The 26,817-nt window shown below is 38.6% G+C and overlaps 1 protein-coding gene across 2 annotated transcripts; it reads left to right on the forward strand.

Annotated features, from left to right (window-relative positions):
• The first annotated feature begins 7,882 nt into the window (after positions 1–7,882).
• Positions 7,883–10,309, forward strand: LOC130715437 (TMV resistance protein N-like). 2 transcript variants are annotated; one of them, XM_057565536.1, is made up of 3 exons: positions 7,883–8,452; positions 9,181–9,230; positions 9,619–9,759. In XM_057565536.1, exons 1-2 carry the CDS (start codon positions 7,968–7,970, stop codon positions 9,224–9,226), a joined length of 531 nt encoding a protein of 176 aa, XP_057421519.1. In that variant the 5' UTR covers positions 7,883–7,967; the 3' UTR covers positions 9,227–9,230; positions 9,619–9,759. The 2 variants fall into 2 exon arrangements, with proteins under 2 accessions (XP_057421519.1, XP_057421518.1); XM_057565535.1 differs by lacking the exon at positions 9,181–9,230 and having other exon boundaries at positions 7,887–8,452; positions 9,619–10,309.
• The last annotated feature ends 16,508 nt before the right edge of the window (positions 10,310–26,817 follow it).

A 26,817-nucleotide genomic window follows, 5' to 3' on the forward strand; every position in this document is an offset into this window, starting at 1 on the left:
TTAGAGGTACACTTAAGACGAATGGCTGAGATTAAAGATCTCCTACCAATAGCACTTCAGGAAATAAGAGATGAATGGCTGAGATTCATAGTTCTCTTATGAATAGTAGATTCTTGTCTTTCTTTTAAGTTGTAGTAGATTTTTTAAATCCCGCTAAAACCTTTTCTAAGGTCTTCTTTCCCACTCCTTCTGTTTTAATAACCATCTAAATTTGACATTAATTTCAACTAAATAAACCCTTTGATACCGCTTTCATGTACTTTTATTCTCTTTAAATTCATTATTGCTTGATTTATTTCTTTACAACATAGATCATGGCCATTTAAAAGTACTAGTGTTGTATACTTGTATAGATTTGGTTAGAATATCCATTTAATAACATGTATAAACTAATGAATAAACTATTGGAATATATGGTTGCTTGGTGTGCACATTCTAATCTTTTAAATTAACACCACTTTTTACCCCAAAGTTTTAACTTTTAAGTTTTAAGTGAAAACACCCAAATTAAACCCCAGTCACCCAAAGTTGTCTTTGCACTGTTTTGCGAAAAACGAACATAGAAACCAAAGACCAAAAGTGGATTTGAGCCTAATTAAATAAAGTGCTATCAATTATATAAAGATTAACTTATAAATTTTTTTTATCTCAATGACCCATTAGGGTGATCATGATTACCTTATATACCAGTATGATTATTTATAAATAAATAATTAAAATATAAAATTTTAGTTTATTTATCTTAAATATCATTAGTTCACTTAGAACTAACGTGATTTAACTTAATATTTACTTAAAATCATTTAGATAACCCTTACTATTAAAATAAATTAAATAGGTGCTGTTTCTTTTTATTTGTCTTATGAACATAACGTTTGACTTTTATGATTTTATCTATAGTTACGTTCAATACTAAGGAAGTAACATGGAGTACATAGGAAGTAACAAAATCTAACGCGCTTTCATTTAATTAAGTCCATGGTTTAACCTCGAAATTAAAGCACACACCCTCTTCTTCCTGTCGCCTCTCAGTGACTGTCTCTTAGAAAGTATAACAAATTTAATACAACATGGTCATAATATAAACATAATTAAAAGTAGGCTTAATACATCAGAAGACCCCTGAAATTGTAAAGGGAATCAATCCCAGTCCTTGTAAAATTTTCGCATCAAATTTGGTCCCTAATAAATTTTTTTTAATTCAATTAAGGACAAAGTGTGTCTGATGCTGAAGTGGCTAAATTTTAACAGACATGGCATTTCCACGTGGCTTTTATATTTCTTTTTTAAAACCTAATAATTCCAACACGTTAAAAATAAACTTAATCTGAATTAAAAAAAAAAAAAAAAAACCCCAACAACAAACACAGAAAAGCTTCCAGCTCTGGAAAATTCAGACCGGCCCAACATTCTCATTGACATGAACATAAAAAACCAAAGATAATGATGGACTGAAGATACCCAATAAACGGAAATGGACTAAAACAGCAGTAAAAGCTTCAAAGTTCCAATTTTTATTCTTTAATTACACAGAATTATGATGGGATGAACAAGTAATGAAATTTGAAGATCTGAAAGTGAAATGAAGCAAAAGAAGGGATTCCCAAAAGAAGCTAGCTTTTTTATAATCAACGAATACCCATTTACCCAAACTGCAAGATCAGAATGCAGAATTAGTAACTAACCTATTAATCTCGTAATCGTTCCAGATGAGGAATCAAGTACAAAGGGGAGTCATTGATGAGGAATGAATTTCTGGGTTTTGGGAAAAGAAGAAAAGCAAAACAAGGGGGGAGAGAGAGGGGGGATCGATGAGCACCGTTCGGGAGCGGCGTTAGAAGAAAACGCAGCGGAGGGGAGAGACACGAGACAGGGTCTGAACGGCGACGAAGAGGTATTGCTCTGTTTCGACGCGGTGGCGCGGTGGAGGAAAAAGTGCATCGTGGCAGAACACGTTACTCTTGTAGCTTTCCTTAACCTTCTTCCCCTCGCATCCCACTTCTTCAACTGGAAACTCAGATCTGAAAAAAAGCTTCACTTCCCACCAAGCACGTCGTGTGGTGGTAGATCTATGAGAAAGATGATACCCATTAGATTAGTTTTTTTTTTTTAAATTAAGATTAAGTTTTTTTTTTTAATGTGTTGGAATTATTAGGTTTTAGAAGATAAAAGCCACGTGGAAATGTCATGTCCGTTAAAATTTAGCCACTTCAGCATTTGGAAATAAAATAAAATGAAAATATTAATTGGTATTTAAAAAAAATTATAAAAGCCATGTGGAAAAAAAAATTTAAGACACATCAGCGGCTCACACACTTTGGCCTTAATTGAATTAAAAAAAATTTCTTAGGGACCTAATTTGATGCAAAAATTTTACAGGTCCTGGAACTGATTCCCTTTACAATTCCAGGGGCCTTCTGATGTATTAAGCCTTAAAAGTAATATAACCCATAAAAACACATGTAGTACAAATCTTAAGCTACCTTGAGTGGTGCTCGACGCAAATACATACTCAAATTAAATCCTAGAGTGGCCAACTTTTGCATTATAAAGCTTCCAAATGCTCCGAAGAGACTTATCCAACTGAATACTGCAATAGCTTGACAATACACCGCGGTCTTCGCATCCTAAGGTACCATTTCTTTTCCCTCTCTTTAATCTTTACTTTCAATCCTACCATCCCTCTTTTCTTTTCTGAAATAAAAATGATTCTTAGTCTCAGTGACGGATCCAGAAATTTGATGTAGTGAGGGCAATAAATATATATATATATATATATATATAAATTTGTAATAAAAAAAATAACATTTACTATTAAAAGTGAGTACATTTTTTTACTTAAAGGGACACAAGTGATGACACTTTTTACCAAAGGAACCATAAAAAACCACATTTTTTACTACTCAAGTGAGGGCATTTAGGAATGTGAGACTCAAGTGAGGGCATTTAGCAATGTGTGGAAATAAGTGAGAGTATTGTTTATCTAAAAGGTTATAAAAAACCACATACTTTTACTACTCAATTTGTTTTTTAATGTTTTTTCCAAGTTTATGCCCTCATACCTATACACCTAAATCCGTCCCTGCTTAGTCTAAACATCCCAAAATTAGGATATCCAATCCACATTTGCGGTTGCGGGTTGTGGTGATTTCAAACAGATACACATTGTAAAGTTAAAATAAATATTGTCTTAAATCGTATTTCTAACAGGTTTAAAATCACCACAAACTACACATGTTTTTATATTTGTGAAATTTGTGGCAACAATATCTAATCACCTGAAATACGTTTTATGATTTTATTTTAAACTTTGTACATGGTGACGGTAAAAAACAGCATATAAACTATGAGTGTCAATTAGATCTATGATTTGTGGGATGTTAAGTAGCGTGTCAACCCTTCTAAAATGTATCGCATGATGCTTAGGTTGTATCAACTTCACATAGCATCTTTAGAATCACACTTTAATTTGAAGCAGAATTAAGAAATCATAAATGGTGAAGATGCTGGAAAAAAAAGGTATTTACTACATGTTTGGTTTATCATTGAATTTTGGATAAATTTAAGGCTTAATTCCAGTTTGGGCCCCTGATGTTTCAAGAATGGGCGATCCGCACCCCCCCGTGTATAAAAGTTGCGGTCAAGCTCCCCTTTGTTACAAAACTGTGCTAACGAAGTCCTTCCGTTAGCTTCCGTCTGTTGACCAAACGGAAATTGGTTGCAGTAGTTAGAAATTTGGTTTGTTATGAGGAAATTCTCCAACCGTGATGGCTCAGGTAGTGGCTTGAAAATGGGGTTTGAAGGATCTTCCTCAGGCAAAGGCTCCTCCCCAGCAGCTTTGTGTGCCATGTTCTGTGTCCTTCTCTTTTTCATCTTCAACATCTTTCAAAACCCAGATTTCAGAAGCATCACCCCCAACCACCAGATCTGACCCTTGTTTAATGAGAAAAAAAGTTGAAAGCTTTAAGCTTTTCAACCCAAATTCAGATGAGAAGAGGGATTTGAGGAGGCAAAAATTATTCAATTATTCATCATCATCTTCAAAATGCAACCCATCAGCAACCCATCCCCACCCAGAACCCAGAACTCACCCCACCCCATCCCCAAAACTCACTCCATCGAAACCCACCCCCACCGATCAAAATCCCATCGAGCCCACCACCACCATCGCCCCCAACCACCAAATCCCAAAAACCAACCCCTCAAAAATCCAGAAACCCCTCACCAATCAAAATACCATTGCAACCCACCCTCACCATCGCCCCCAACCAAAGCTCCATCTTCAAATCCCCAAATACAACAGCCAACCCACAAAATCATACACCCTGAAATCTAGAAAAATCAGAACAAGAATAAGAATAGGAGAAAGAGACCCACCAACCCCCCAAAAACCCAGAAGCCCTCACCCACCCACCATACACCATGGGCTGGATCTCGTTCAGCAGCTATGACTCCGATCTATTTCTGTCACACCTTTTCCTCCTTCATCTCTGGGTTGTGGTGTTTACTGGGGTGGGGTTGGGTTTATGGGTGGTCGCGGCTCAGTTTGCTGGGGGTGGGGTTGTTGGGGGAAAAAAGAGGAAGAGGTTCTCTGCGGGTGGGGTGAGTGTGTGGTTGTTGGGTGTGGTTCAGTTTGCAGGTTAGGATTTTGGTGGTGATGGGATTGGTGGTGGTGGTGGTGGGATGGAAGACGACGACAAGGAAGAAGAATAGCGTTAGGCAGAAGGTAAATGAAGAAGATGGTGTTGTTAGGGAGAGGAGAAAAGAGAGTGAGAGGTATTGGGTGAAGGATTTTGTGACGGATTATTTCCGTCACCAATTAGTAGCCTATATTTTATGAATTAAATAAGTGACACGTCAGCATTTCCGTTTGGTCAACTGACGGAGATGGACGGAAGGGCTTTAATCGACCGTTTTAGAAACATGAGGGAGTTTGACCGCACATTTTAAACACAGGGGATGCAGACCGCTCATTTGTGAAACATTAGGGGCCCAAACTGGAATTAACCCTAAATTTAATTATGCCAAAGTTAGTATATGAGTAATGTGAAACAAAAGATACTAATAAGGAAAATGTCAAGGATATACAACCTTCATCAAAAGTGATAATAAAACCAATAACGCTGGAGATAAACCAGATCAAGAAGAGCAACAATCAACCCATAAAAGCGCCAGACGCCCCCAAGGGCAATAGACAAAACCCCAAATCACAAATCAACATCCCTCAAAGACCCCTAAAACCAAACAACACCAATAACCCTCTGCTACCCTAAGGATACCTGCACGCAATAATCTGGGCGGCAACGTTGAAGAGGGTAGCACCACCAATGGAGTTGTACTTCATGCCTAAGCGTTTCCACATCAAGATAGTACGTCGCACCCTAGTCAGTATGACATAAGGCTTCGACAACTCCGCCAACAACACCATCTCCTCTTTCCCTATCGACTCAACAACAACAACTTCTGCTGTCGCAATCACACTAAAGCTCTCAACAGGGTACTTTTTTCGTTCTTCCACCTTTCACAGCTTTCTTGGGTCTTCCCTTAGCCCGAGAAGTTTTCACTTAATCCCAAGGTTTAGAAACTAAAGGAGAGGCAATGAGCCCTTCCTCAAGCCCAAGATCACGGACACCCCAAGATCAAAAGAGAGAGGATCAACAACATCATAGAGTACGTCATTGTTTTTAGGCTTCAAGGTAGCAATGTACCTGCAAACAACAAAAGAAATTTATGGGAAGAGCGCCATGAGAGGGAAGCTTAGGAATGAAGAGAAATCTCTAGATAGAGCATCAGTGATTGATTCTACATCCACAAATAAATGCATCATACGTCGATCTTCTGCTTCCGTGTTAGCTGGAGGAAGCCCATCAAGCTCCAATGGTATTGAGCTATATTCACATCCCCCCGGATCATCAAACCCGTGTCGCAGAAACCTCGCCAAAGCCATCAACAGGAACGTCCCACCCAAACGAAAACTGTTAAGGAGGATAATCGCCGGAGATGCCACCTCCAACGAAGTGAATCTGAAAAACCCAAAATGATACAACCTCTCAATCTTCCTTTTCCTCTGAACAAACACATTCACACATTCAAAACCCTCCCAATTCAAGCAAACATCCCACGAACCCGATGACAACCAACAAAGTCTGGGATGCGAAGATCGAACGAAACATGACGTCTTTCTCATTCCTCCTAACAGAGTTATTGCAGCCGCTCACCGAATCACCACCAAGAGGAACATATTTCTCCTTCATCTGAACCCATATTTCATCGTCGCAAGCTATATCACCTTTGAGCTAGATACCTTCCTTCTTCCTCTGAGTCGAGTCGTTGCCTTCACTTGCCGCTTCGCCACCGTCTCTACCATTATCCCCTTGAATTGTGGCGCTACGAAATGAGATGCCACTGCGACCAGATGGACAAGGAGCACTACCAGAGAAAGTGTGTGGCTCACGACCCATCTCGTTCCGAATCCCCTTTACTTTGTCCATGATTGTGGCCTCAATACAAATTAAAATATAAACATATATGGTTAATGAAGCTAAGTGCGAAAAGAGTAGAAAATGTTTCATGTGCACCCAAATGATGTAGACAATTAGAGTTAGAGAAAAGAATATTGTATATGGGTGTCGATGCTAATTGGATGTCTATAAGTCGGAAAAGTTGTGTTTCTTCTTAAAGATTAAATATATTGATAAAAACAAGTCGCAAGCTTGGAAACAAAGCTCTCCCAAGTGAGTGCTAACGAAACAACAATAGAAAAGCAGGAAAAAGAACAATAAGAGAAAAACGAAAAAGTTGAGTTATATGGAACGAAAAGTTCACAGATTTTGATTCATTCACATTTCACATTCAATTTTCTTCCATCTCATTTTCACTTTTTTTCTATCAAATCGATCATCATAGGTTTCACTTCTTTCTTCTTTTTTTGTTCCGATTAGTGTAATTGTGTAAATGAAGTATGAACTTAGATAATATTGTTTTGTTCACACCTCATATTGAAGTGGAAAGAGGTGGAGGGAGGATAGAGATAAAAAGAAAAAAGAGAGAAAGTAAAGATAAGGTAGATGAGCGGATGTGAAAAACGAGTGAAGTGTGAATGAATCATAACTAAACATACTCTCCGTTCCTATATAACTGACACTTTAAGGTTGTTGCAGAAGTATTAAGAAATAACAATTAATGTTCTTGTTTTATTAAAATTACTTTGTAACTTCCTATTATACCCTTTATCTCTCTTATTAATTCTAACTTTTCAATTTTTCTACCACCAATAAATGAAGGGTACAATAGATAAAGTATAATTAATACTCTCTTGAACTTTGTAAAATGACAGATAATTAAAAACGAAATTCAGCTAGAAAGTTTCACACGGGAAGGCAGACAGCGTAGATAATTGACCAATCAGGAAAGCAAGAATGGGGATATATGGGTAGTTTGAAAAGTCATATCTCGGTGTCATACTGTCATGCACATGGACAGAACCACACACACAGTCAAAACAGGGTAGTTGACTTTGAAAACTAAAATTTTCTTCAATTAAAAATTGTTTAATCTCACTTATCTTATAAAATTTGAGTTAAATTATCGTGAATTAATGATTGATATAAGATAAATATATGAATATAAAATTTCAAACACACTTATCTTAAATATTACTAATCCACCTAAAATTATAGTAATTTAACTTAAACTTTGTCTATAATCTCTATTCCTCAGTAACAAAGAAAAAGCTTTGTCTATTTAAAAAACCTTGTAAAATACAATTGGTATTTGCTTAATTTGGTCAATCATTTTTCAAATTGTTATACTGATCCTATAAAGTATTGACAGTTGACTTTAGTTCATGTACTAGATGAACATTGTGCTATATATATAGTACTCTTCATTTCTAATCCACAAAACGCGTATTTCAAATTTACAGGAAAAACTTCACAAAATCATCAGCAAATATTCTCTTCTAATTAATGGCATCATCATCATCCTCCTCCATTGATCCTCAAGAAAAGCATGAAGTGTTCCTGAGTTTCAGAGGCGAGGACACTCGAAAAACCTTCACAAGTCACCTCCATGCTGCTTTTAAAAGAGCAGAGATCAAAACCTACATAGACTACAATCTAGAAAGAGGAGACGAAATCTCAGGAACACTTCTAAGGGCTATCGAGGACGCGAAGCTTTCAGTGATTGTGTTCTCCAGAAACTTTGCAACTTCGAAATGGTGTTTAGAAGAAGTGAAGAAAATAATGGAGTGTAAGAAAACAAGGAACCAGATTGTGGTGCCTGTGTTTTATGATGTTGAGCCTACTTATATAAGGAATCAAACAGGAAACTTTGCGAGTGCTTTTGCTGCCCATGAGAGGCGGTTTGTTGATAAACCAAACAAGGTGCAGAAATGGAGGGATGCTTTGATGGAAGCTACGAATCTCTCTGGATGGGATTGCACTGTTGACAGGTACTAACTCTCTGTTATCTTTTCTTTGATCTTTTAACTCACATTGGATTTTTGTTGGTTGAATGTGAAACCACGTTCGTCCAATCTAACAAGTTCATTCTGTTGAATAAATGTGGACTGAAAATCGTAATCTAGATTTATGAGGTCACAAATATGATTTTGAATTGTACTATCTTTGGATTAAGTGATTAACAAATATGGTTTAAAAGAAGCACAAATTTTAAGTTTCTTGTTAACTTTGAATATGATTAAAAAAAAGCTCATAAAAGTGACCAATCTTTGATTGCAATTATACTAACCTAGTGTTTAATATGAGTATCTTGAGTATTTTTCTTTAATTAGAAAGTCAAATATGTATGTTCAAATGTTGGAATGTGGAAGCCATCATTTTTAGATATGATGCTATATATAACGAAAAATTTCTATAAAAATTTTCAAAATGTTGAATATCTAAGGTTACTTTTTAGATCTAGAACAGCAAGATTCTATAGGATACTTCTTAGTTCTTATAGTTCCAAACTTCCACTTGTCTGTATCTATCATTGATTGGCTTATGTTTGAGTAATTTATACTTTTGCTACCTGCAACTACTGATTTGTAAATGTGTTGGGAGTGGCTCTTCTACTCCCTAGCTAATTGCTATTTATTTCCTTATTAGTAAGCTTTGTCATATATTTTCATGTACCTTTTCTTTATGTTGCTGATAGAATAGAGCTTCTGGATTTCAGAATTGATTCCCATAAAACTGAAGCAGATCCAAACATGGATACGTAATTTGGTATGGATCATATACAACAACTATTAAGTTGTGTTTCCTGATATGGAATGGCCTATTACGTTTTAATGAGTGGAAGGTTCTTTTTAAAATAAATGAGTGGAAGTTTAAATTATGTATAAATTGTTCAGCTTACTAAATTTTGTTCATTTTATTGGATTTCTACCAAAATTTGAGGCTCTGTATCTTTCATCGATTGGATTCTGTTTTTTGCAATGTATAAAATCTTTTGTAACTTCTACTTTTGCTACCTGCAACTAATTTGTACAAATGCTTTTGAATAGCTCTTTCACTCCCTAGCTGATTGCTATTTATTTCCTTATTAGTAAGGTTTGTCTTATATTTTCATGTATCTTTTCTTTATATTGCTGATGTATTATTTATGTCTTAGGCTGGAATCTGAAATTGTGGAGGAGATTGCTAAGGATGTGTTAGGAAAATTGAATCGTGGGTATGTTGGGAATCTAGATCAAGAAATTAAAAAATATGAGCAACTTGCTAAACATCAGATGCAATATTTTCAAGCTTCACCTCATCCAACTTATTATAAAAATTATCAAGCAACTGTCCAACACATAAGGAAACTTCAAATGGAGAGACATCATCGTTTGCTTCGCGTGCCAGCCAACATGTACTCACAGGCAGATGACTCAAACGGTGATTTCTATAGTATGTTTTCTAATTTAGGAATCTAGTGTTACCTTTTATGTCATAATCATCCGGGTTTTAAATTGCGATTGTCGTTGAGTTGTGGACAAATGTGAGTTGTGGCGGCTGCAATTGCGGTCCTCACTTTTACTGTATGTTTCTTACATTTTCAAAGCAGTATGGTTATTGGTATGTAGTTCCTTTCCTTATCTTCACATAAACACAAGAGAAGTGTATGTTTCTTGTAGGTCTCAGTTATATCATGTACGAATACGGTTAATGGTAATTTGTCTTTTGTCTGTCTATGTTCATTGGGCAGGAGGAGTAACTTTTGTTTTAGTTTGTAAGTTGACTGATCTAGAGCTTATTTGGATACAGATCAAATAACATTTATTGAATCTTTTCTAGTGAAAAAAAGAGATAAATTTCAATGAGTGCTCTTTAATCTACATTGAAACGGATTGGTAGTTCTTTACTATAACATCATAAAAAATTGGGCATTTGAGGATACCCAGACAACTGTGGTTTTTGATCCATTCAAGCATCCGTAACATAAGTAGTTTCTTGTGGGGCTTGAATGACGTAACTGTAGGTAATAGAATTGTGTATATATGTTATGGTTGTTATGGAGAATGGTTGTTAAGGAGAACATACCCTCCTTTATCTGCTGAAGACCAAAATATGAGGAGATATCATGTTGTTGGGAGTTAGGATTTGTCTTTATTCCTTATCTTGTAAAGGTTGGTATGCTTAAATTAAGTAATAGGCCAGAAGCCGGTTCGAAATAAGAGCCCCACAATCGAGCAGTCTGAGTTATCTGGCTGCTCGGGTGTTTGAACCAACTCTTCAGTTGAGGTGTGGCACCTGAACAACATTGTACAATAAGATTTATGTTGGGGGAGACAGGGGAGCCCATGGGCCGAGCTCAGGCATCTTAGACGTTTGATAAGATGCCTGAGAAGATGGTGGGAACTGAAAGTATGGGATTGGGTCTGGGATTAAGGGAGAAGGTGGTGCAGGAAACATGCGTTGCTCCAAAATGTTGTTATCTGGGAATTGAAGAGTTTCGGGAAGAGGAGGAAGACCTACCATGTCATGTTGATGTTGTAATAAACTCATGTTCGAGTTGAAGAAAGAGTTAGAGGCAGGGGTGATGTATGGGGAAAATTGACCATTTGTAAAGTTGTCCATTACTAAAGGCCGGTTTTGATGGTGGTTTTTGTTGCTAAGTGAAGCAGTGAGAGTGAGAGTGATGTTGTGGTGTGTGGTTTGTGCAAGTGTATTCCAGGATTTTTATAGTTGTGATCGGCCTTGAAGGGTTGAGATTATGCCAATAAAACTAGCACACACTGAGGAAAATCTAGCCTGGAAAAAGAATCAAAGGTGAGATTCTGAGTTGTGACAGATGGATTTGGACATTGCATATCATGAGTTACTAAGTTGTAGATGCAGTAAGTCTTAGCTGGCACCCAATCACTAAACAAGAAACAAAATGTAATAATCCTTAGATAGGTGGCTAGGTTGACAAAGTTCAAACGAGCTTTACACTTGACTCACATGGGAAAAAATAAGGTGGTTCGGTTGTTATTGTCTTCATCTGAGGTTATGAAAAAAAATAATAAAGAAAAATATTGTGGATGATCCATGTGACTGTGTGAAATTTTGAGAAAGTAGAAATTCATGTGAGGTGAGATGAAATGGTGACAGATGCAAAGAGAGATGCAAACCAGTGAGAATTATAGTCAATCCTTTAATTTTTGGGGTTGGGGTGGCGACTTCTCTTTAAAATAAATATTAATGTACAAATTTTGTTAGGAAATAACAGAGCTGAAGAAGTAAAATAAACCAGGAGCGCAATCAACAACACAATAATATAACGTGGAAACTCCAAAACCGGAGAAAAAACCACGGCCGTTGTCAAAACCGACAACCAGAGGATAAACACTATGTGAAAATTGTTACAACACATAGACTTCACTCTCAACCACCCCATAACTCAGTACACCCACACTCTCCAAAGTAAATATTTGAACTACATCTCACAATACTCTAAAACAAGAGCATAAGAGAAAAAGAAAACACAAATATAAACTTAAAGTGTTTTCAGGTGTTACATCTTTGGTGTTTTTGGTGTGTTGAAACAAGGAACTTGAGATCCCTATATATAGCATTGACCCTCCTGCCCCTCACTAATCTAAGCGATGTGGGACTTCTCCAAAATGCATAACTTGATCTTTTTTCTCCTTCATTAGCAATGTGAGACTTACATTGCAATCAACCCCAACAAATTATAATATGTATGCATACACTTTTTATAAATATACTTTTAACACGCTTGATTTTTAACTGTCATTTAAAAACTGCCGCAAACATCAGTGATAATTAAAAAAATTGCTGCTAAAGTATGTTGAATTGCGCACAACTTCCCATCATTTCCATTTTTTAATGAACTTTGAGGAGTGAATCACCATTTTGGTCCTTGAGATTGTAAGCGTCGGTCATAGTAGTCCCTGGGTTTCATTAATGGTGAAAAAAATCCCTGAGTTTGTCTCCGTCAGTCATAGTAGTCCCTAACCACGTTGGGCCGTTAGTCCCTGGGACGGAAAAGTGACATGTCACTTTAATTGACACCTTGGCTTGCCCCCGTGTCGTGCCACGTGTCATAAGTTACTTTCCCCCCAAAAATCTTTATTTCACAATGGTCCCTGATGATGTGGCACCTCCCCATTGGACCAATATGTGGGCAAATTAGTCCCTGCCAACCTATGATCATAATACGTTGGAGACTAGAGAGAGCGAGTGTCAAACTATCTTCTTCTTCCTTACCCATTGCAGAGAGAAAAGCTTCAACCTTTGAGAGGATTAGGTTGAAAAACACTGGTTCCCGAGCGGCGGTGAAGTTGGGTGTGTTCGTTGTTGTTGTCTGGTGAAGGACGACGGCCGACGGTGACGAGTTCCACGGTGGGTCTTCATCGTTCTTCACGACGTAAAGGTAGGTTTTTGCTTTAAGTTTCATCGTTATTTTCGTCTTCTATTTCATGGTTTTGTTTGTGTTAGTGTTCGAATGGATGTTAGGTTTGTGTTTGTGTAGTGAGATTTTGGGTCTGGTTGTTGGATTTTATTTGGGGTTGGGGTTTATGATGATACATGCTATTATGGGAAAATGAAGAAAAGTTTTGTTTTTTCTATTTGTGTTCTAACCCGTCGTGCTTTGTTGAGTTGATTTGTGGTGGTTTTGATGTTTTGATGTTATGTGAAAAAACCCCAAATTTTGTACTGAGTGTTGGGAGCAATAAGAGAAAGGAGAGAAGAGAGAAAGAAATATAACACAGGAGTTTTTAACGTGGTTCGGAACACAATGTGTGTACCTACGTCCACGGCTACACTAGGTAGTAATATTTCTTTGGTGTGTATAATGCTTACAATGAGGTGCTTATATATAGTAGGAGTAAGTCAACCTCCTCCTTATTCTAAGTGATGTGGGACTTACAAATATACTACATAAGCGATGTGGGACTACAAATAGACTACATAACATAACAATTCTCCCACTTGGAGTCTAATTGTAGTACTTCTTGTAAACAATAAGCTAATCTGCTCTCCACCTAGTGTAGCGCCTTCGTCTTCAATTATCCTCGAAGGCCAGCTGAGGAAATGCAAAGCCTCAGCTTATCAGCTGTAACAGTCTTGGTCAACATATCAGCTGGATTCTCTGATCCTAAGATCTTCAACAGAGATAATTCTTCATCATTGATAAGTTCTCTGATGAAATGATACTTCATCTGTATGTGCTTGCATCTGGAGTGAAAGACAGGATTTTTTGCAAGGCAAATAGCACTTTGACTGTCACTAAACAATGGAGGAACATCTTGTTCCTTTCCCAATTCTTTGAGAAAATTCTTCAGCCATATCATCTCCTTGGCTGCTTCTGAAATGACAACATATTCTGATTCAATGGTTGAGAGAGCAACTCTATTTTGAAGTTTAGACTTCCAACTCACAGCAATTCCTCCTAAGGTGAAAATATAACCTGTGGTGCTTTTTCCACCATCTGAGTCTCCTCCTAGATCTGCATCAGAAAACCCCTGTAAAGTGAGATCATTTCTTCTAAAGCATAGACACATTCTTGAAGAACCCTTCAGATATCTCAGTATCCACTTTACACCTTCCCAATGCTCCTTCCCAGGATTTGACATGAATCTACTGACAACTCCCACAACATGTGCTATATCAGGTCTTGTACAAACCATAGCATACATCAAGCTCCCTACTGCAGATGCATAAGGAACTGTTGACATGTAACTTTCTTCTTCATCTGTTTGTGGGGACTGCTTCTTTGAAAACTTTAAGTGATTTCCCAAAGGGGTGCTTCTGGTATTGGCATCTCCAACATTGAATCTGTCCAGTAATTTTTCAACATATTTCTCTTGGGACAACTTCAGAACACCTTCTGATCTATTTCTGGAAATCCTCATACTAAGGATTTGTTTGGCTGGACCAAGATCCTTCATCTCAAAGTTTTCTGACATCTGTTGCTTCAACCTGTTAATTTCAGTCATATTTGATCCTGCTATCAACATGTCATCAACATACAGAGCAAGAATAATATAACTGTCAGCAAATTTCTTAACATAGCAACAATGATCCATGTCACATCTATTAAAACCTGAGTTGCTCATAAACTCATTAAACTTCTTGTACCACTGTCTCGGTGCCTGTTTCAGACCGTACAAGGTTTTGTGAAGCTTGCATACAAGATTCTTCGTGCCTGGAACTTCAAAACCTTCAGGTTGTGTCATATAAATCTCTTCTTCCAAATCACCATGTAGGAATGCAGTTTTAACATCTAACTGCTCCAAGTGAAGATTCTCTGCAGCTACAATACTCAGGATAACTCTTATAGTGGTCATTTTGACAACTGGAGAAAAAATCTCTGTGAAATCAATTCCTTGCTTCTGCTGAAACCCTTTCACTACAAGTCTTGCCTTGTACCTTCTGCTGCCATCAGATTCTTCCTTCAGTCTATAGACCCATCTGTTCTGTAGAGCTTTCTTTTCTTCTGGTAACTTGGTCAAAGACCATGTTCCATTCTTCTGAAGGGACGTCATCTCGTCTTTCATTGCTAGCTCCCACTTGATAGAGTCATTCCCCTGCATGGCTTCACCAAAATATTCTGGCTCTCCAGCATCAGTTAACAACAGATAATTCAACGAAGGAGAATACCTTTGTGGTGCTTTCGGCGTTCTTGTGGATCTCCTCACTTGAGTTATAGGAGTTTCAGTTACTGCTGTTGGCTCTTGTTCCAGCTCAACTTCTACCTCATCATCCTCGTTCTCGGGATTAATCTGGTTTCTTTTGGCTACATCACTTTCTGAAATTTCTTCCAATGCCACTCTTTCAGAAAGTTTCAACTGTTTACTTGAACTCATAGATTCTGCAGAAGACCTGTCTTTATAAAGCACACTTTCATTAAAAGTAACATTTCTGCTTCTAATGATTTTCCTATTTTGTTCATCCCAAAACCTGTAGCCATACATATCAGACCCATAACCAATAAAGAAACATTTTATGGCCTTGGGGTCCAATTTGTCTCTCCTATCGGAGTCTATAAGAACATAAGAGACACAACCGAAGACTTTCAAATGTGAAAAGACTTACCTCCTTTCCAGACCACACCTCTTCAGGCAATTGATAATCCAAGGGAACAGATGGTCCCCAATTTATCAGGTAAGCTGCTGTATTAATGGCATCTGCCCAAAACATTTTTGGCAACCCGGACTGGATTCGCATACATCTAGCCCTTTCGTTCAAGGTCTTGTTCATTCTTTCCGCGACACCATTTTGCTCAGGTGTACCTGGTATTGTCTTGATCATTCTGATCCCATTTTCTGAACAAAACTTTTTGAACTCCTGGCTGTCATACTCCCCGCCATTATCAGATTTCAGACTCTTAATCTTCAAGCCTGTCTGATTTTCAACTTCTGTTTTCCACCCTTTAAACACAGAAAACACATCAGATTTATTTTTGAGAAAATAAACCCATACCTTTCTTGTTGAGTCATCTATGAAGGTGACATAATAGCGTGAACCTCCAAAAGATTTCACTGGGCTGGACCCCACACATCTGTATGCACCAATTCGAGCTTTTCTGATTTTGATTTCCTGCCTGCTTTTGGGAAGCTAACCTTTCTCCGTTTCCCCAAAATGCAATGCTCACAAATACCAAGATCAACATGCTTCAAATTTGACACCTTACCCTTTGATGCCATGATCTTCATTCCTTTTTCACTCATGTGTCCAAGTCTTTGATGCCATACAGATGAGCTATTGACTGCTTCAGTTACTGCTATCATGTCCTCCTCTGCAACCATATAAAGGGAGCCTCGTTTCTTTCCTCGAGCTACAACCAGATTGCCTTTCGTCACCTTCCAAGCTCCACCCCCAAAAGTGGTGTGATAACCCTCATCATCCAACTGGCCTATAGAGATCAAATTTCTCTTTATTCCAGGGACATGTCTGACATTATGCAATGTCCAGAGAGTTCCATTAGAGGATCTGATATCAATATCACCTCTTCCCACAATATCAAGTGGTTTTCCATCTGCAAGATAAACCTTTCCAAACTTTCCACATATATAGTTAGATAATAATTCTTTTGAAGGAATAGTATGAAAAGATGCACTTGAATCAATAACCCATGAATCAACAGGACTATCCAAGCTGCAAATTAATGCGTCTGCTACTTCCTCAGTTGCTGCATTAGCAGATTCATCATCATCTTGCCTCTTTTGGTAATTCTTCTTCTTCCTTGGGGCTTTGCATTGATTGGTGAAGTGACCTTTCTTGTCACAATTCCAGCAAGTGATGTCATTCCTGACTCTTGTCTGACTTCTGCCTCTTGATTTTGATCTGCCTCGGCCTTGGCTTTGATTGTGACTCTTCTGGCTACCTCTTCCTCTACTTTCAGTATTCAATGCTGAACCGGAAGTGTTTGAAGACTCTCCTGAATCTTTCCTGCGAATATCTTCGCTTAAGATCAGATCTCTAATGTCATCAAACTTCAGCTTGTTATCCCTTGCGGAGTTACTAACCGCAGTGACAGTTGCAGCCCAACTATCCGGTAAGGATTGTAACAGACTCAAGGCCATCAATTCGTCGTCAAAGGTAATCTTCACTGACGATAGCTGCGAAATAATTGTATTAAAGCTATTAATGTGTTCAGTTACAGAGTTACCTTCTCCCATTCTGAGATTGAATAGACGTCGTATCAGATGTACTTTATTGGCGGCAGATGGCTTCTCGTACATATTTGATAATGCCTTCATCAGATCTGCAGTAGTCTTCTCATTCACAATGTTGAAGGCAACATTTTTGGATAACGTCAATCTGATCACACCAAGAGCCTGTCGATCTAACAGATCCCAGTCTTCCTGCTTCATGTCGTTTGGCTTCTTCCCAGTCAAGGGTTGATACAACTTCTTTTGGTACAGATAGTCCTCCATCTGCATCTTCCAAAACCCGAAGTCTCTGCCATCGAACCTCTCGATCTTCACCTTCCCTTCTTCTAGCGCCATTGCTCCCACTTCTTCCTCTAAACTGAGGATCTATCCCACGAACCTAAAGCTCTTGATACCAGTTAATGGGAGCAATAAGAGAAAGGAGAGAAGAGAGAAAGAAATATAACACAGAAGTTTTTAACGTGGTTCGGAACACAATGTGTGTACCTACGTCCACGGCTACACTAGGTAGTAATATTTCTTTGGTGTGTATAATGCTTACAATGAGGTGCTTATATATAGTAGGAGTAAGTCAACCTCCTCCTTATTCTAAGCGATGTGGGACTTACAAATATACTACATAAGCGATGTGGGACTACAAATAGACTACATAACATAACATTGAGAAAACCGAAAAAAATTTCATGATATTACTTCTAATTTTGTGTGTCATGCAATGCAGATGATTAATCGCAGGATGACTCTGATTTTACACCATGGTGGAAATCTAGAGACAAATGCTGAGCCTGATGGTGTTGGTGTGTTGTATGATGGAGGTGAAATGTGTGTGTGGGAAGACATTGATGTGGATACATTCAATGTATTTACGCTGGAAGCATTAGCCAAAGAACACTACTACCACAACTTTAGCAAAATATGGTTTCGGAATCATGGAGCTGAAGAAGGGATAATGGATCTCATTAAGGTTGAAGGGGATGATTCTATAAGAGACATATTCATAGTTGCTAGGAAGAACAACTGGGAGATAGAAGTCTACTTTGAGCATATTATGAATCATGAGCCATTTATTGTGCATGGACCTCCTGATGCAGTGGTGCCTAGTGAAGATGATGATGATGTGGAGATCATACCAAATGCTGAAAATTTTGTAGAACCAGAGGGAAGCAAAGTAGCTGATATTGCAAGCAGAGTTCCTGATCCAGTGGTGGCTAGTGATGATGATGATGATGTGGAGATCATACCAAATGCTGAAAATGATCAAAGCATGCATGTGGATAGTAATTAAGACAATGAGGACAATGTTGAGCTGATGGTGAGTGAACAAGTGTTGGCTGATATAGATGCATGTGTTGACAGATTTATGGAAAGGGATGATACTGCTAATGGGAAGGGGAAGAAGGGAAGCACAGAGGAGAAGGGGAAGAAGGCAAGCAGAGATGAAAAGGGGAAGAAGCCAAGCAAGGGGAAGAAGCCAGTCACAAAGGAGAAAGACTTGAAGGGGAAGAAACCAATGGTGGGAAAGAAAAGGTGTAATTCAGAGACTGATACCAGTGAAACACAATCCTATTATGGAAGTGGTTCTGAGAGTTCTGATGATGAAGACAGTGCATATGAGCCAACACATGTGTCAGAGCAGGAGTGGTCATGTGAAGAACATAGTGAGAACTACCATAGTGAAGAGCTAAACAGCCCTGTCAGTACTGATGATGAAGGCAACTCAAGAAGAAAGGGAGTTTTCCCTCAATTCAAAGAAGGTTCAGGCTTTGGGCAAGTTCACTTGGAGCTTGGAATGGAATTTGCTGATCTGGGCACATTTAAACAAGCTGTGAGAGACTACACCATACAAGCAGGGAGACAAATGAGGTGGTTGAAAAATGATAGTGTGAGGTGCAGGGCTGGATGCAGGGTGGAAAAGTGTCCTTGGGTGATATTCTGTGCATGGAGCAATGCAACAAAAAGCTTCCAAATTAAAACTTTTGATGACATACACACTTGCTGCAGAGGCTTCAAGAACAAGCAAGCAAATACAAAGTGGGTGGCTGGAAAGCTTGTGGACAGAATTAGAACACAACCAAACCTTACTCACTCTGAGGCATTTGATGTAATGAAGATTGAATATGGAGTTGTTTTGGATGACACCAAAATCTTCAGGGCAATGAAGCAGGCAAGGAAGACTGTGGAAGGAAGTGAAGCAGAGCAGTATGGCAGGTTATGGGACTACTGCCATGAACTAATGAGGAGCAACCCCGGTTCCACAGTGAAGATGGATTGCATTCCAATAACTGATTCTCCACCCCAATTCTAAAGGATCTACATTTGTCTGGATGCATGTAAGAGGGGCTTCAGAGCAGGATGTAGACCTGTAATTGGGCTTGATGGATGCTTCTTGAAGGGATATTTTGGAGGTCAGCTCCTGTCAGCTGTTGCACAGGATGCAAACAACCAAATTTATGTGGTAGCTTATGCAGTGGTTGATGTTGAGAATAAAGACAACTGGAAGTGGTTCCTTGAGCTTTTGCATGGGGATTTGGGGGATTATAGGCAACATGACTGGCATTTCATGTCTGATATGCAAAAGGTAAATTTAAGTCAATTATTTTTTCTATTTGCTCGAAAAGATGAGGGACTAATATGCCCTTTATATGACTAGTTTAGGGACTAACATTGAATCTTATATTATTGTTACAGGGCTTGATTCCAGCACTGCAAGAGGTCATGCCTGGTGCTCAACACAGGTACTGTGTAATGCATCTTTGGAGAAATTTTACAAAGCAATGGAAGGATAAGGAGTTAAAAAATGTTGTGTGGGCATGTTCAAGAGCTACCACTGTTGTGGAATTCAATAAGAAGATGGATAAGGTGAAGAGGAAGAACCTGGCTGCCTGGATTTATCTGAATAAGTGGCCAAAGAATTCATGGACCAAGGCTTATTTCACTGAGTTCACTAAATGTGACAACATCTGCAACAATGCATGTGAAGTGTTCAATGCCAAGATTTTGAGGTATAGAGGGAAGCCAATACTAACACTACTAGAGGAGGTGAGGTGCTATATTATGAGGACTATTGCAAACAACAAGATGAAGCTGAATGGACATTTGGGTACTCTACCACCAATGCAACAAAGGAGGCTTGACATTGAGAAAGAAGAGAGTAGGAAGTGGACTACAACATGGACAACTGATGGTGAAAAATATGAGGTAGCTATTTGGGATACTAGAGTTGGTGTGGATTTATTGGCCCAGACATGTACTTGTAGATTCTGACAATTGAGTGACATGCCATGTAAGCATGCATGTGCAGCTATTGGTTGGAAGAATATGAGGCCAGAGGACCATTGTCATGCTTGGTTGACAATGGGAGCTTACAGAAGCACCTATGAGTTTGCAATTCAGCCAACAAATGGTCCCAATTACTAGGAAGAAACTCCTTATCTGAGGCCAATCCCACCTAAGCTGAAGAGAAAAGCAGGGAGACCAAAGAAGAATAGGAGAAGAGATAGCACTGAGGCAGCTCCAAGTGGGACAGCACCTAGTGGGGCAACAAGATCTACTCAAGCTGGGAATGCTCAGGCAGGTGGGAGAAGGACTAGGATTAGGAGAGCTTTTGGTGAAATTAGATGTTCAAGGTGTGGGCTATATGGTCATAACACCAGAACTTGTCATCATCAGGGTGTTGCACTGATGCCTAGGAATTGGGTTCCACCACCCCCTGAGGAAAATGAAGGCAATGATCAAGGTCACCAAACTGAGATTGACCTCTCACAAACTGCTCCAAATGAAGAACCACTGTCTCAGCCTATAGCACAGGTATAATCATGCATATTATACTCTCACAAACTGCATATTATCATGCATATTATATCTTGTTTGTAGGCACCTAATTCCCAAGCCCAAGTTCCAAACAATCAAACTAGGCCACCAAGGAAGCCTAGGCAGCCTAGGGCTTCTGTGCATATGGCTGGGCCTCCTGTGCATATGGCTGGGCCTTCTGTGCATGTGCCTGGGCCTTCTGTGCCTCAGCCTGGGCCTCTTGTTCAGATTGGTGGACCTTTTGTTCAGGCTGGGGTCAGGGCACCTCCAATTAGAGCCTCTGCATTCAGGGCCCCTCGTTTTGCAAACAGGCCATGGTCAGCCCCAGCTCCCCTTGCAGTCCAACCAGGTTTGCAGATCAGGAGTTCACCCCCACCTGGACCAGTATCAAATGAGCCTCGTATGCCTACAATGACCTTCATACCAACTCCTAGGACAAGGGCAATGCAAGGTGATCAGAACAAGTGAAGAATTGCAGCATGGAAAGCTTTTTTTTGATATCCCTATCCATAGTATGATGGGATTGTAACTTTTCTGGAATAGTGGTGCTTTAAATTGTTGATGGGAACATAAATTATGTCATTTTATTTATTTACTATCCAGTAGGTAACTTAATTAGACATATGATGTATTTTGATGAGTATGATATCTTTGATGATCTCAGGGCATTACTTGATTCAGTTTGGCATCTATCCATGGTTCCTTCATTGCATATTTTTTGATATCCCTATCCATAGTATGATGGGATTGTAATTTTGAACAGAATGGATGTGCAATCTACAATTTTATGATCATGTGATATCTTTATTATCAATGACAAAAACCTTTTTATTAATTTACTGTCAATTGATTTCTTATTTAGTATTATCATTTGCTTGAATAGACCACAAAACTATGATAGTGCATTACTTAAATTTTCATGTCCATATATTGATTGATTGCATCAGGTCAGCTTACAAACATATTTCAACCAATACAAACATAACCATGCTTAAATTTTCATGTCCCTTATATCCCCCTTATAACAACAAAAGACATGCCAATCACCATAAACATAACCAATACACAAACAAGACCTCTAAGCATCCTAAGTTCTACATTCTTAAACTTGTTCTGCTCCTCAACTAAGGCAACATTCTTCTCCAGAACCCCCTTTATCGTTCTCAACTCCTCAATCAGACATTCATTTTTCAGCATAACTTCCTTCATCATTGAGAGTTCCTCAAGCATAGCATCATTCTTGACCACAAGCTCCTTCAATAGCATAGAGTCTTCAGCCTTCATACCCAAACCACTGGATTCATCTGTGTCCGCTACATCATCTACCCAGCGAAAAAAATTGCAGTTTGACTCATGGCCCTGTGACATGTGAACTTCAGAAAAAGAGGGATGAGAACAGAGGATGATGAAAATGAGGAAGAAGACCATACCTTGGGTAGATAACAACAATAAAAAAGATTTCCCTGGGTTCGCGTCTGTCCTCGACACCCTCACCTTTGCCTCTTCACCGCATTTGCATCGAGGGTTTCCGCCGTTAACAGATGAGCTACCGCCACCATTTCCCTTCGTGCTTGACCTCTGTTGAACGCGGCCTTTGAGACCCTCACCCATTGTCATGTTCGATTCAACAATAAAGAGCACAGGAATTGCAGTTTGGAGAGAAATCGAGAAGGAATTTTGGAGATTCAGAGGAATTGGGGATTTGGAAATGGTTCTAGGGTTCACTGATTTGGGAATTTTAAACCCAATTCGAAGGGACTAAAATGATCGATTTAATCCCCTTATAACTTTGTCCTACGTGGCTGAGTCTATGTGTCACTTAACGTTGGTTCCATCCCAGGGACTAACGGCCCAACGTGGTTAGGGACTACTATGACCGACGGAGACAAACTCAGGGATTTTTTTCACCATTTATGAAACCTAGGGACTACTATGACCGACGCTTACAATCTCAGGGACCAAAATGGTGATTCACTCGAACTTTGAGTCGTAGTTTGACTTTAATATAGTAATAGAACGACAAAATGCATAAACCGCTACATAATAGCACCCACATACATGATAAAGGTTTTTTCCTCATTTTTTGTACTGCTTTTGGCTAAACCTTTATGATTCAATCATAGCAAAGCAGATACGGGTTTATCGTCCTCAGGGATTGTGTGAACATCAGTTCCCACCAGTTAAACATTGATTTGAGCGGATAAAAAGATGTTTGATAAATTGTTTTTGTGATTTTCAATATAAGGAAAACGGTAAAAGAAGGTTTACTGAGATAACAAAGAAGAACACGTATTCAGAAATGCATTCACATAATCCTTTGATTGCTTTGAACACAAACACTTATGTAAAGGTTCATTTCACTTACGATGTCGAGAGTTATCCACCTAACTATCCCTAGCCTAGGTGAATCTATCAGTTGGAATTCCTAGACGTAATCCCTTACCATCTAGAAAACGAAAAGGAACATTAAAACTCAAATTCTCTCTCAAAGACATTCCCAATAACAAATTTATCCTAAGACAAGGTACCCTAGGCTTGTGAATCTCCGTTGTCACCCCGGAAACTTCTGTTTGAACTCAAAACCCCACCTGTCACGTGGAAGCCCACTATTGTTCCTACCTAAGATAATCTCACCATAAGACAACTAGTTCATTGAGTGGTTTCTCTCTTGAACCGGACCTGCAATTATCTCCCGTTCTCATGCTAGTCCATAAAAATCTAACACAAATCAATGATACTTGAAGTGTAGAAAGCAAAACTTTAACACACGGCGTGACCTAAGACATAGGCATTCTACTTTCATTGATTTGAGCATACACCAACTCATATCAACCTCTCGATCTATTTATAAATTAGTGAAGCTCTTTTGATTATCAATTGATTAGTTAGAAGCATGAAGTACAAAGAGAAACACCATACATGAAAGATTTCCATTTACATCAATAATTGAGTTTACAACAATCAAAGAACTAAGCTATAACATTCTAGATACAAAAATAGAAAAGAACATATACAAGAGATAAGAAAGGAAGAGATGAAACCCGAAGAACGGAGACGAATCCACGGCGATGGAAACTTTCTCAAGCTTTCCATAGCCACCAAGAGATTGTCACCATGCTCCAAAGCTCCACTCTATCAATTCCTAGCCCAGGGACCCTTCCTCCATGAAGCCCAGCCTCCTCTGAATGTTTTAGGGAGGAAAAATGGTGAAGAATGGAAGAGATCTCGAGAAAAATCGTGTTCTGGCCTTTTATAAGGGTCCAAGGCGGTTTATCTCGCTTAAGCGAGCCTCAGATTCGCTTAAGCGAGAGCCTTTTCTTAACTCTGAAGTACTCTTCTCGCTTAAGCGAGCACAAGTCTCGCTTAAGCGAGGGTTCACTTTCCTTCTATGCCACTGAATGGTTCGCTTAAGCGAGAAAGAATTCGGCTTAAGCGAGATTGTCTTCCAGAATTGATACCCTCTGCCATATAATTTCGCTTAAGCGAGTAAACATTTGGCTTAAGCGAAATTCTTCATTTCTTGGCCTTTTGACATCTTGTGGCATAGATCTTTATAGATTTTCACCTATCATTGAAAACAAAAGATTAAATGTGAAAAATATAATATTTACTCTATTTCTATACTATAATTAAGTATTTACTAAATCAACTACTTATGGGGATAAAATAATCAACAATGCAAGCATATAGGTCAAATAAGTGCTTAAAATGATATTTAAAACACGTAGAATTGACACTTATCAATACATCGACTTTAGTTGTGGTTTTAACCGCCATCATTTTTTTGTGGTTGTAAAAAACAGCTGCTAAAGTGCATGTTTGATAGCGGGCGACACTGCGTCTGTTTATGTATAACATTTGTTTGTGTATAATAGCTATAAATATAAAGAAAGTACTTTATTTACTTAACTTGAACATCCAAACAATTTAGTAACAGTTTTTTACCGTAAATCTGTATGTTAGAAGGTGGTCGATAAAATCCATATGTACACTTATTTTTGTTTTTATTTTGAATAGAATGAGAGTAATTTGATGTAACACACGAACCATTAGAACGCAAGATATTTAATAAGATTAAGATATTCATCTGGTTTACGCCAATATAGAGAGACACGTAATCATTTGACATCATGATGTTTAGGATTTGCTTGTTAACTGGAATGACGGCAATCAAGAATTTTCATGAAAAGATTGAAACCTGGTTTACGTGTCGAATATTTTCTGGCATTCTTCCACCGTGACTTCAATAAATGATCTTCATTTCTCACAACCAATTCGTAGTGAAAATGATAACTGAAAACACCATTAGGTGCATTTTTCCTTAATGTGCTGTAAACACCCAAACAACTTTGCATCAGAAGAAATGAAAAACCTGTGAAATCTTACCTTATAACTCATCCATCATGTGACAGAAATTAAGACTCATCTAATTTCCTCTTGACTAAAATGCTCCCATTCATTCAGTACCACACCACACCGCTCTCATTCACTCTGTTCACGTTTCAATGCGTTTGTTTCTCAATATCTCCCATGTACTAAAGAAATCTCAAACCCCCATTTTCAGTAACATGCAGAAGAGGCAACTCATAGCTCAAAATTCACACACTTTTGATGAAGGACATGCCATTCTTTCTTCTAAAAAACTCCTTGGGAGCCAAGATGAAGAAAGGGTTCAGAACCTTCTGCAACAACAATGGTTCAACCTCCACACTCAACCAGCAAAATAGTACAATTGGAAACAGTAGTCACAGCCCACATGGTGAAATTTTCACAAGCAAGGAAGGCTCACCAACACTGGAAGATCTGATACTGCAGTTAGAATTGGAGGAAGAGGTTGCTAGGAAAAACAAGCAGCTCAAAGGGTATGGTGAAATCAGGGGAAGGATGTCATGTGTGAACAACTCTGATATTTTGAGATCTGCTAGGAATGCCTTGAATCAGTACCCAAGGTTTTCTCTTGATGGGAGGGATGCTATGTATAGATCTTCTTTTGGGAACATAGAAGGGAGAAGATCAGTTTGCAGTGAAAGAAGTTTGGGGGGAATGTTGGTGGAAGAGAATGATTTGGATTCAAAAATTGATAAGTTTGTATCTCTACCATCAACACTTGCAGGGGAGAGTGTGGTGTGGTGTAAACCAGGGGTTGTGGCTAAGTTAATGGGGTTGGAAGCTATGCCTGTGCCTGTGAGTAGCAAGAGATGTGAGAATAAAGACAAGTTGAGTGCTATTTTGAGGAGGCAGAATATGAGGAGGAGATTTGAGAGGCTTGACTTGGAGAGAAAGCTAGCAATGGAGATGCAGGGTTTTAATGATATGAGGAGACACAAACCCGGTTGTTGCTCGAAAAAGGGGTATTGTATTATGAAACCTGTTGCTCTAGAGGCTATGGCTGGGGGTCCTAGCAGTTGGCAGCACAGGAGATATGCTTAGCGCGTGAATGTTTCGAAATCTTTCTACAATTGATTTTGAACCCAGAATAAGTTCTGCTGTGAAGTTTCTATTAGTAGTTTTGGGCTTCAATATTAATTCAGATGAAATACAAGCTGATCCAAACATGATATTGGTTGTGTACTCTATAACTTCTAATCTACTAATCCTTTTGCTTCTATTTGAAGTTGCTCAAATGCATGTAATGCCTCACTAGGCTAATAATGACAAAGTTTGATCTGTAGTTCCATGATTTTATAAGCTCCTATTTCCCCCTCTTTGGCTGTTGTAGATACACAATGATCTCTTGATTTCTGACTATCTGTTAAAGCTATTCATCTATATGCAAGCTTTCTGACTAACTGTGAGGCAGTTAAGTGGATATTTGCATTTGTTGTGATTTATGATGGCTAAGCAAGGCATATTGTACGAGTGATTACAGTAAAATCGAATCAGTGAGTATTATT

This window comes from Lotus japonicus, chromosome 4 (assembly GCF_012489685.1).
Source record: "Lotus japonicus ecotype B-129 chromosome 4, LjGifu_v1.2".
Lineage (NCBI taxonomy): Eukaryota > Viridiplantae > Streptophyta > Magnoliopsida > Fabales > Fabaceae > Lotus > Lotus japonicus.

Bases quoted from the DNA above. Each gene is read 5' to 3' on its own strand.
- LOC130715437 (XM_057565535.1), top strand. From the start codon at position 7,968: ATGGCATCATCATCATCCTCCTCCATTGATCCTCAAGAAAAGCATGAA. The intron at 8,453-9,618 runs GTACTAACTCTC...TTTATGTCTTAG, and splicing joins TGGGATTGCACTGTTGACAG to GCTGGAATCTGAAATTGTGG.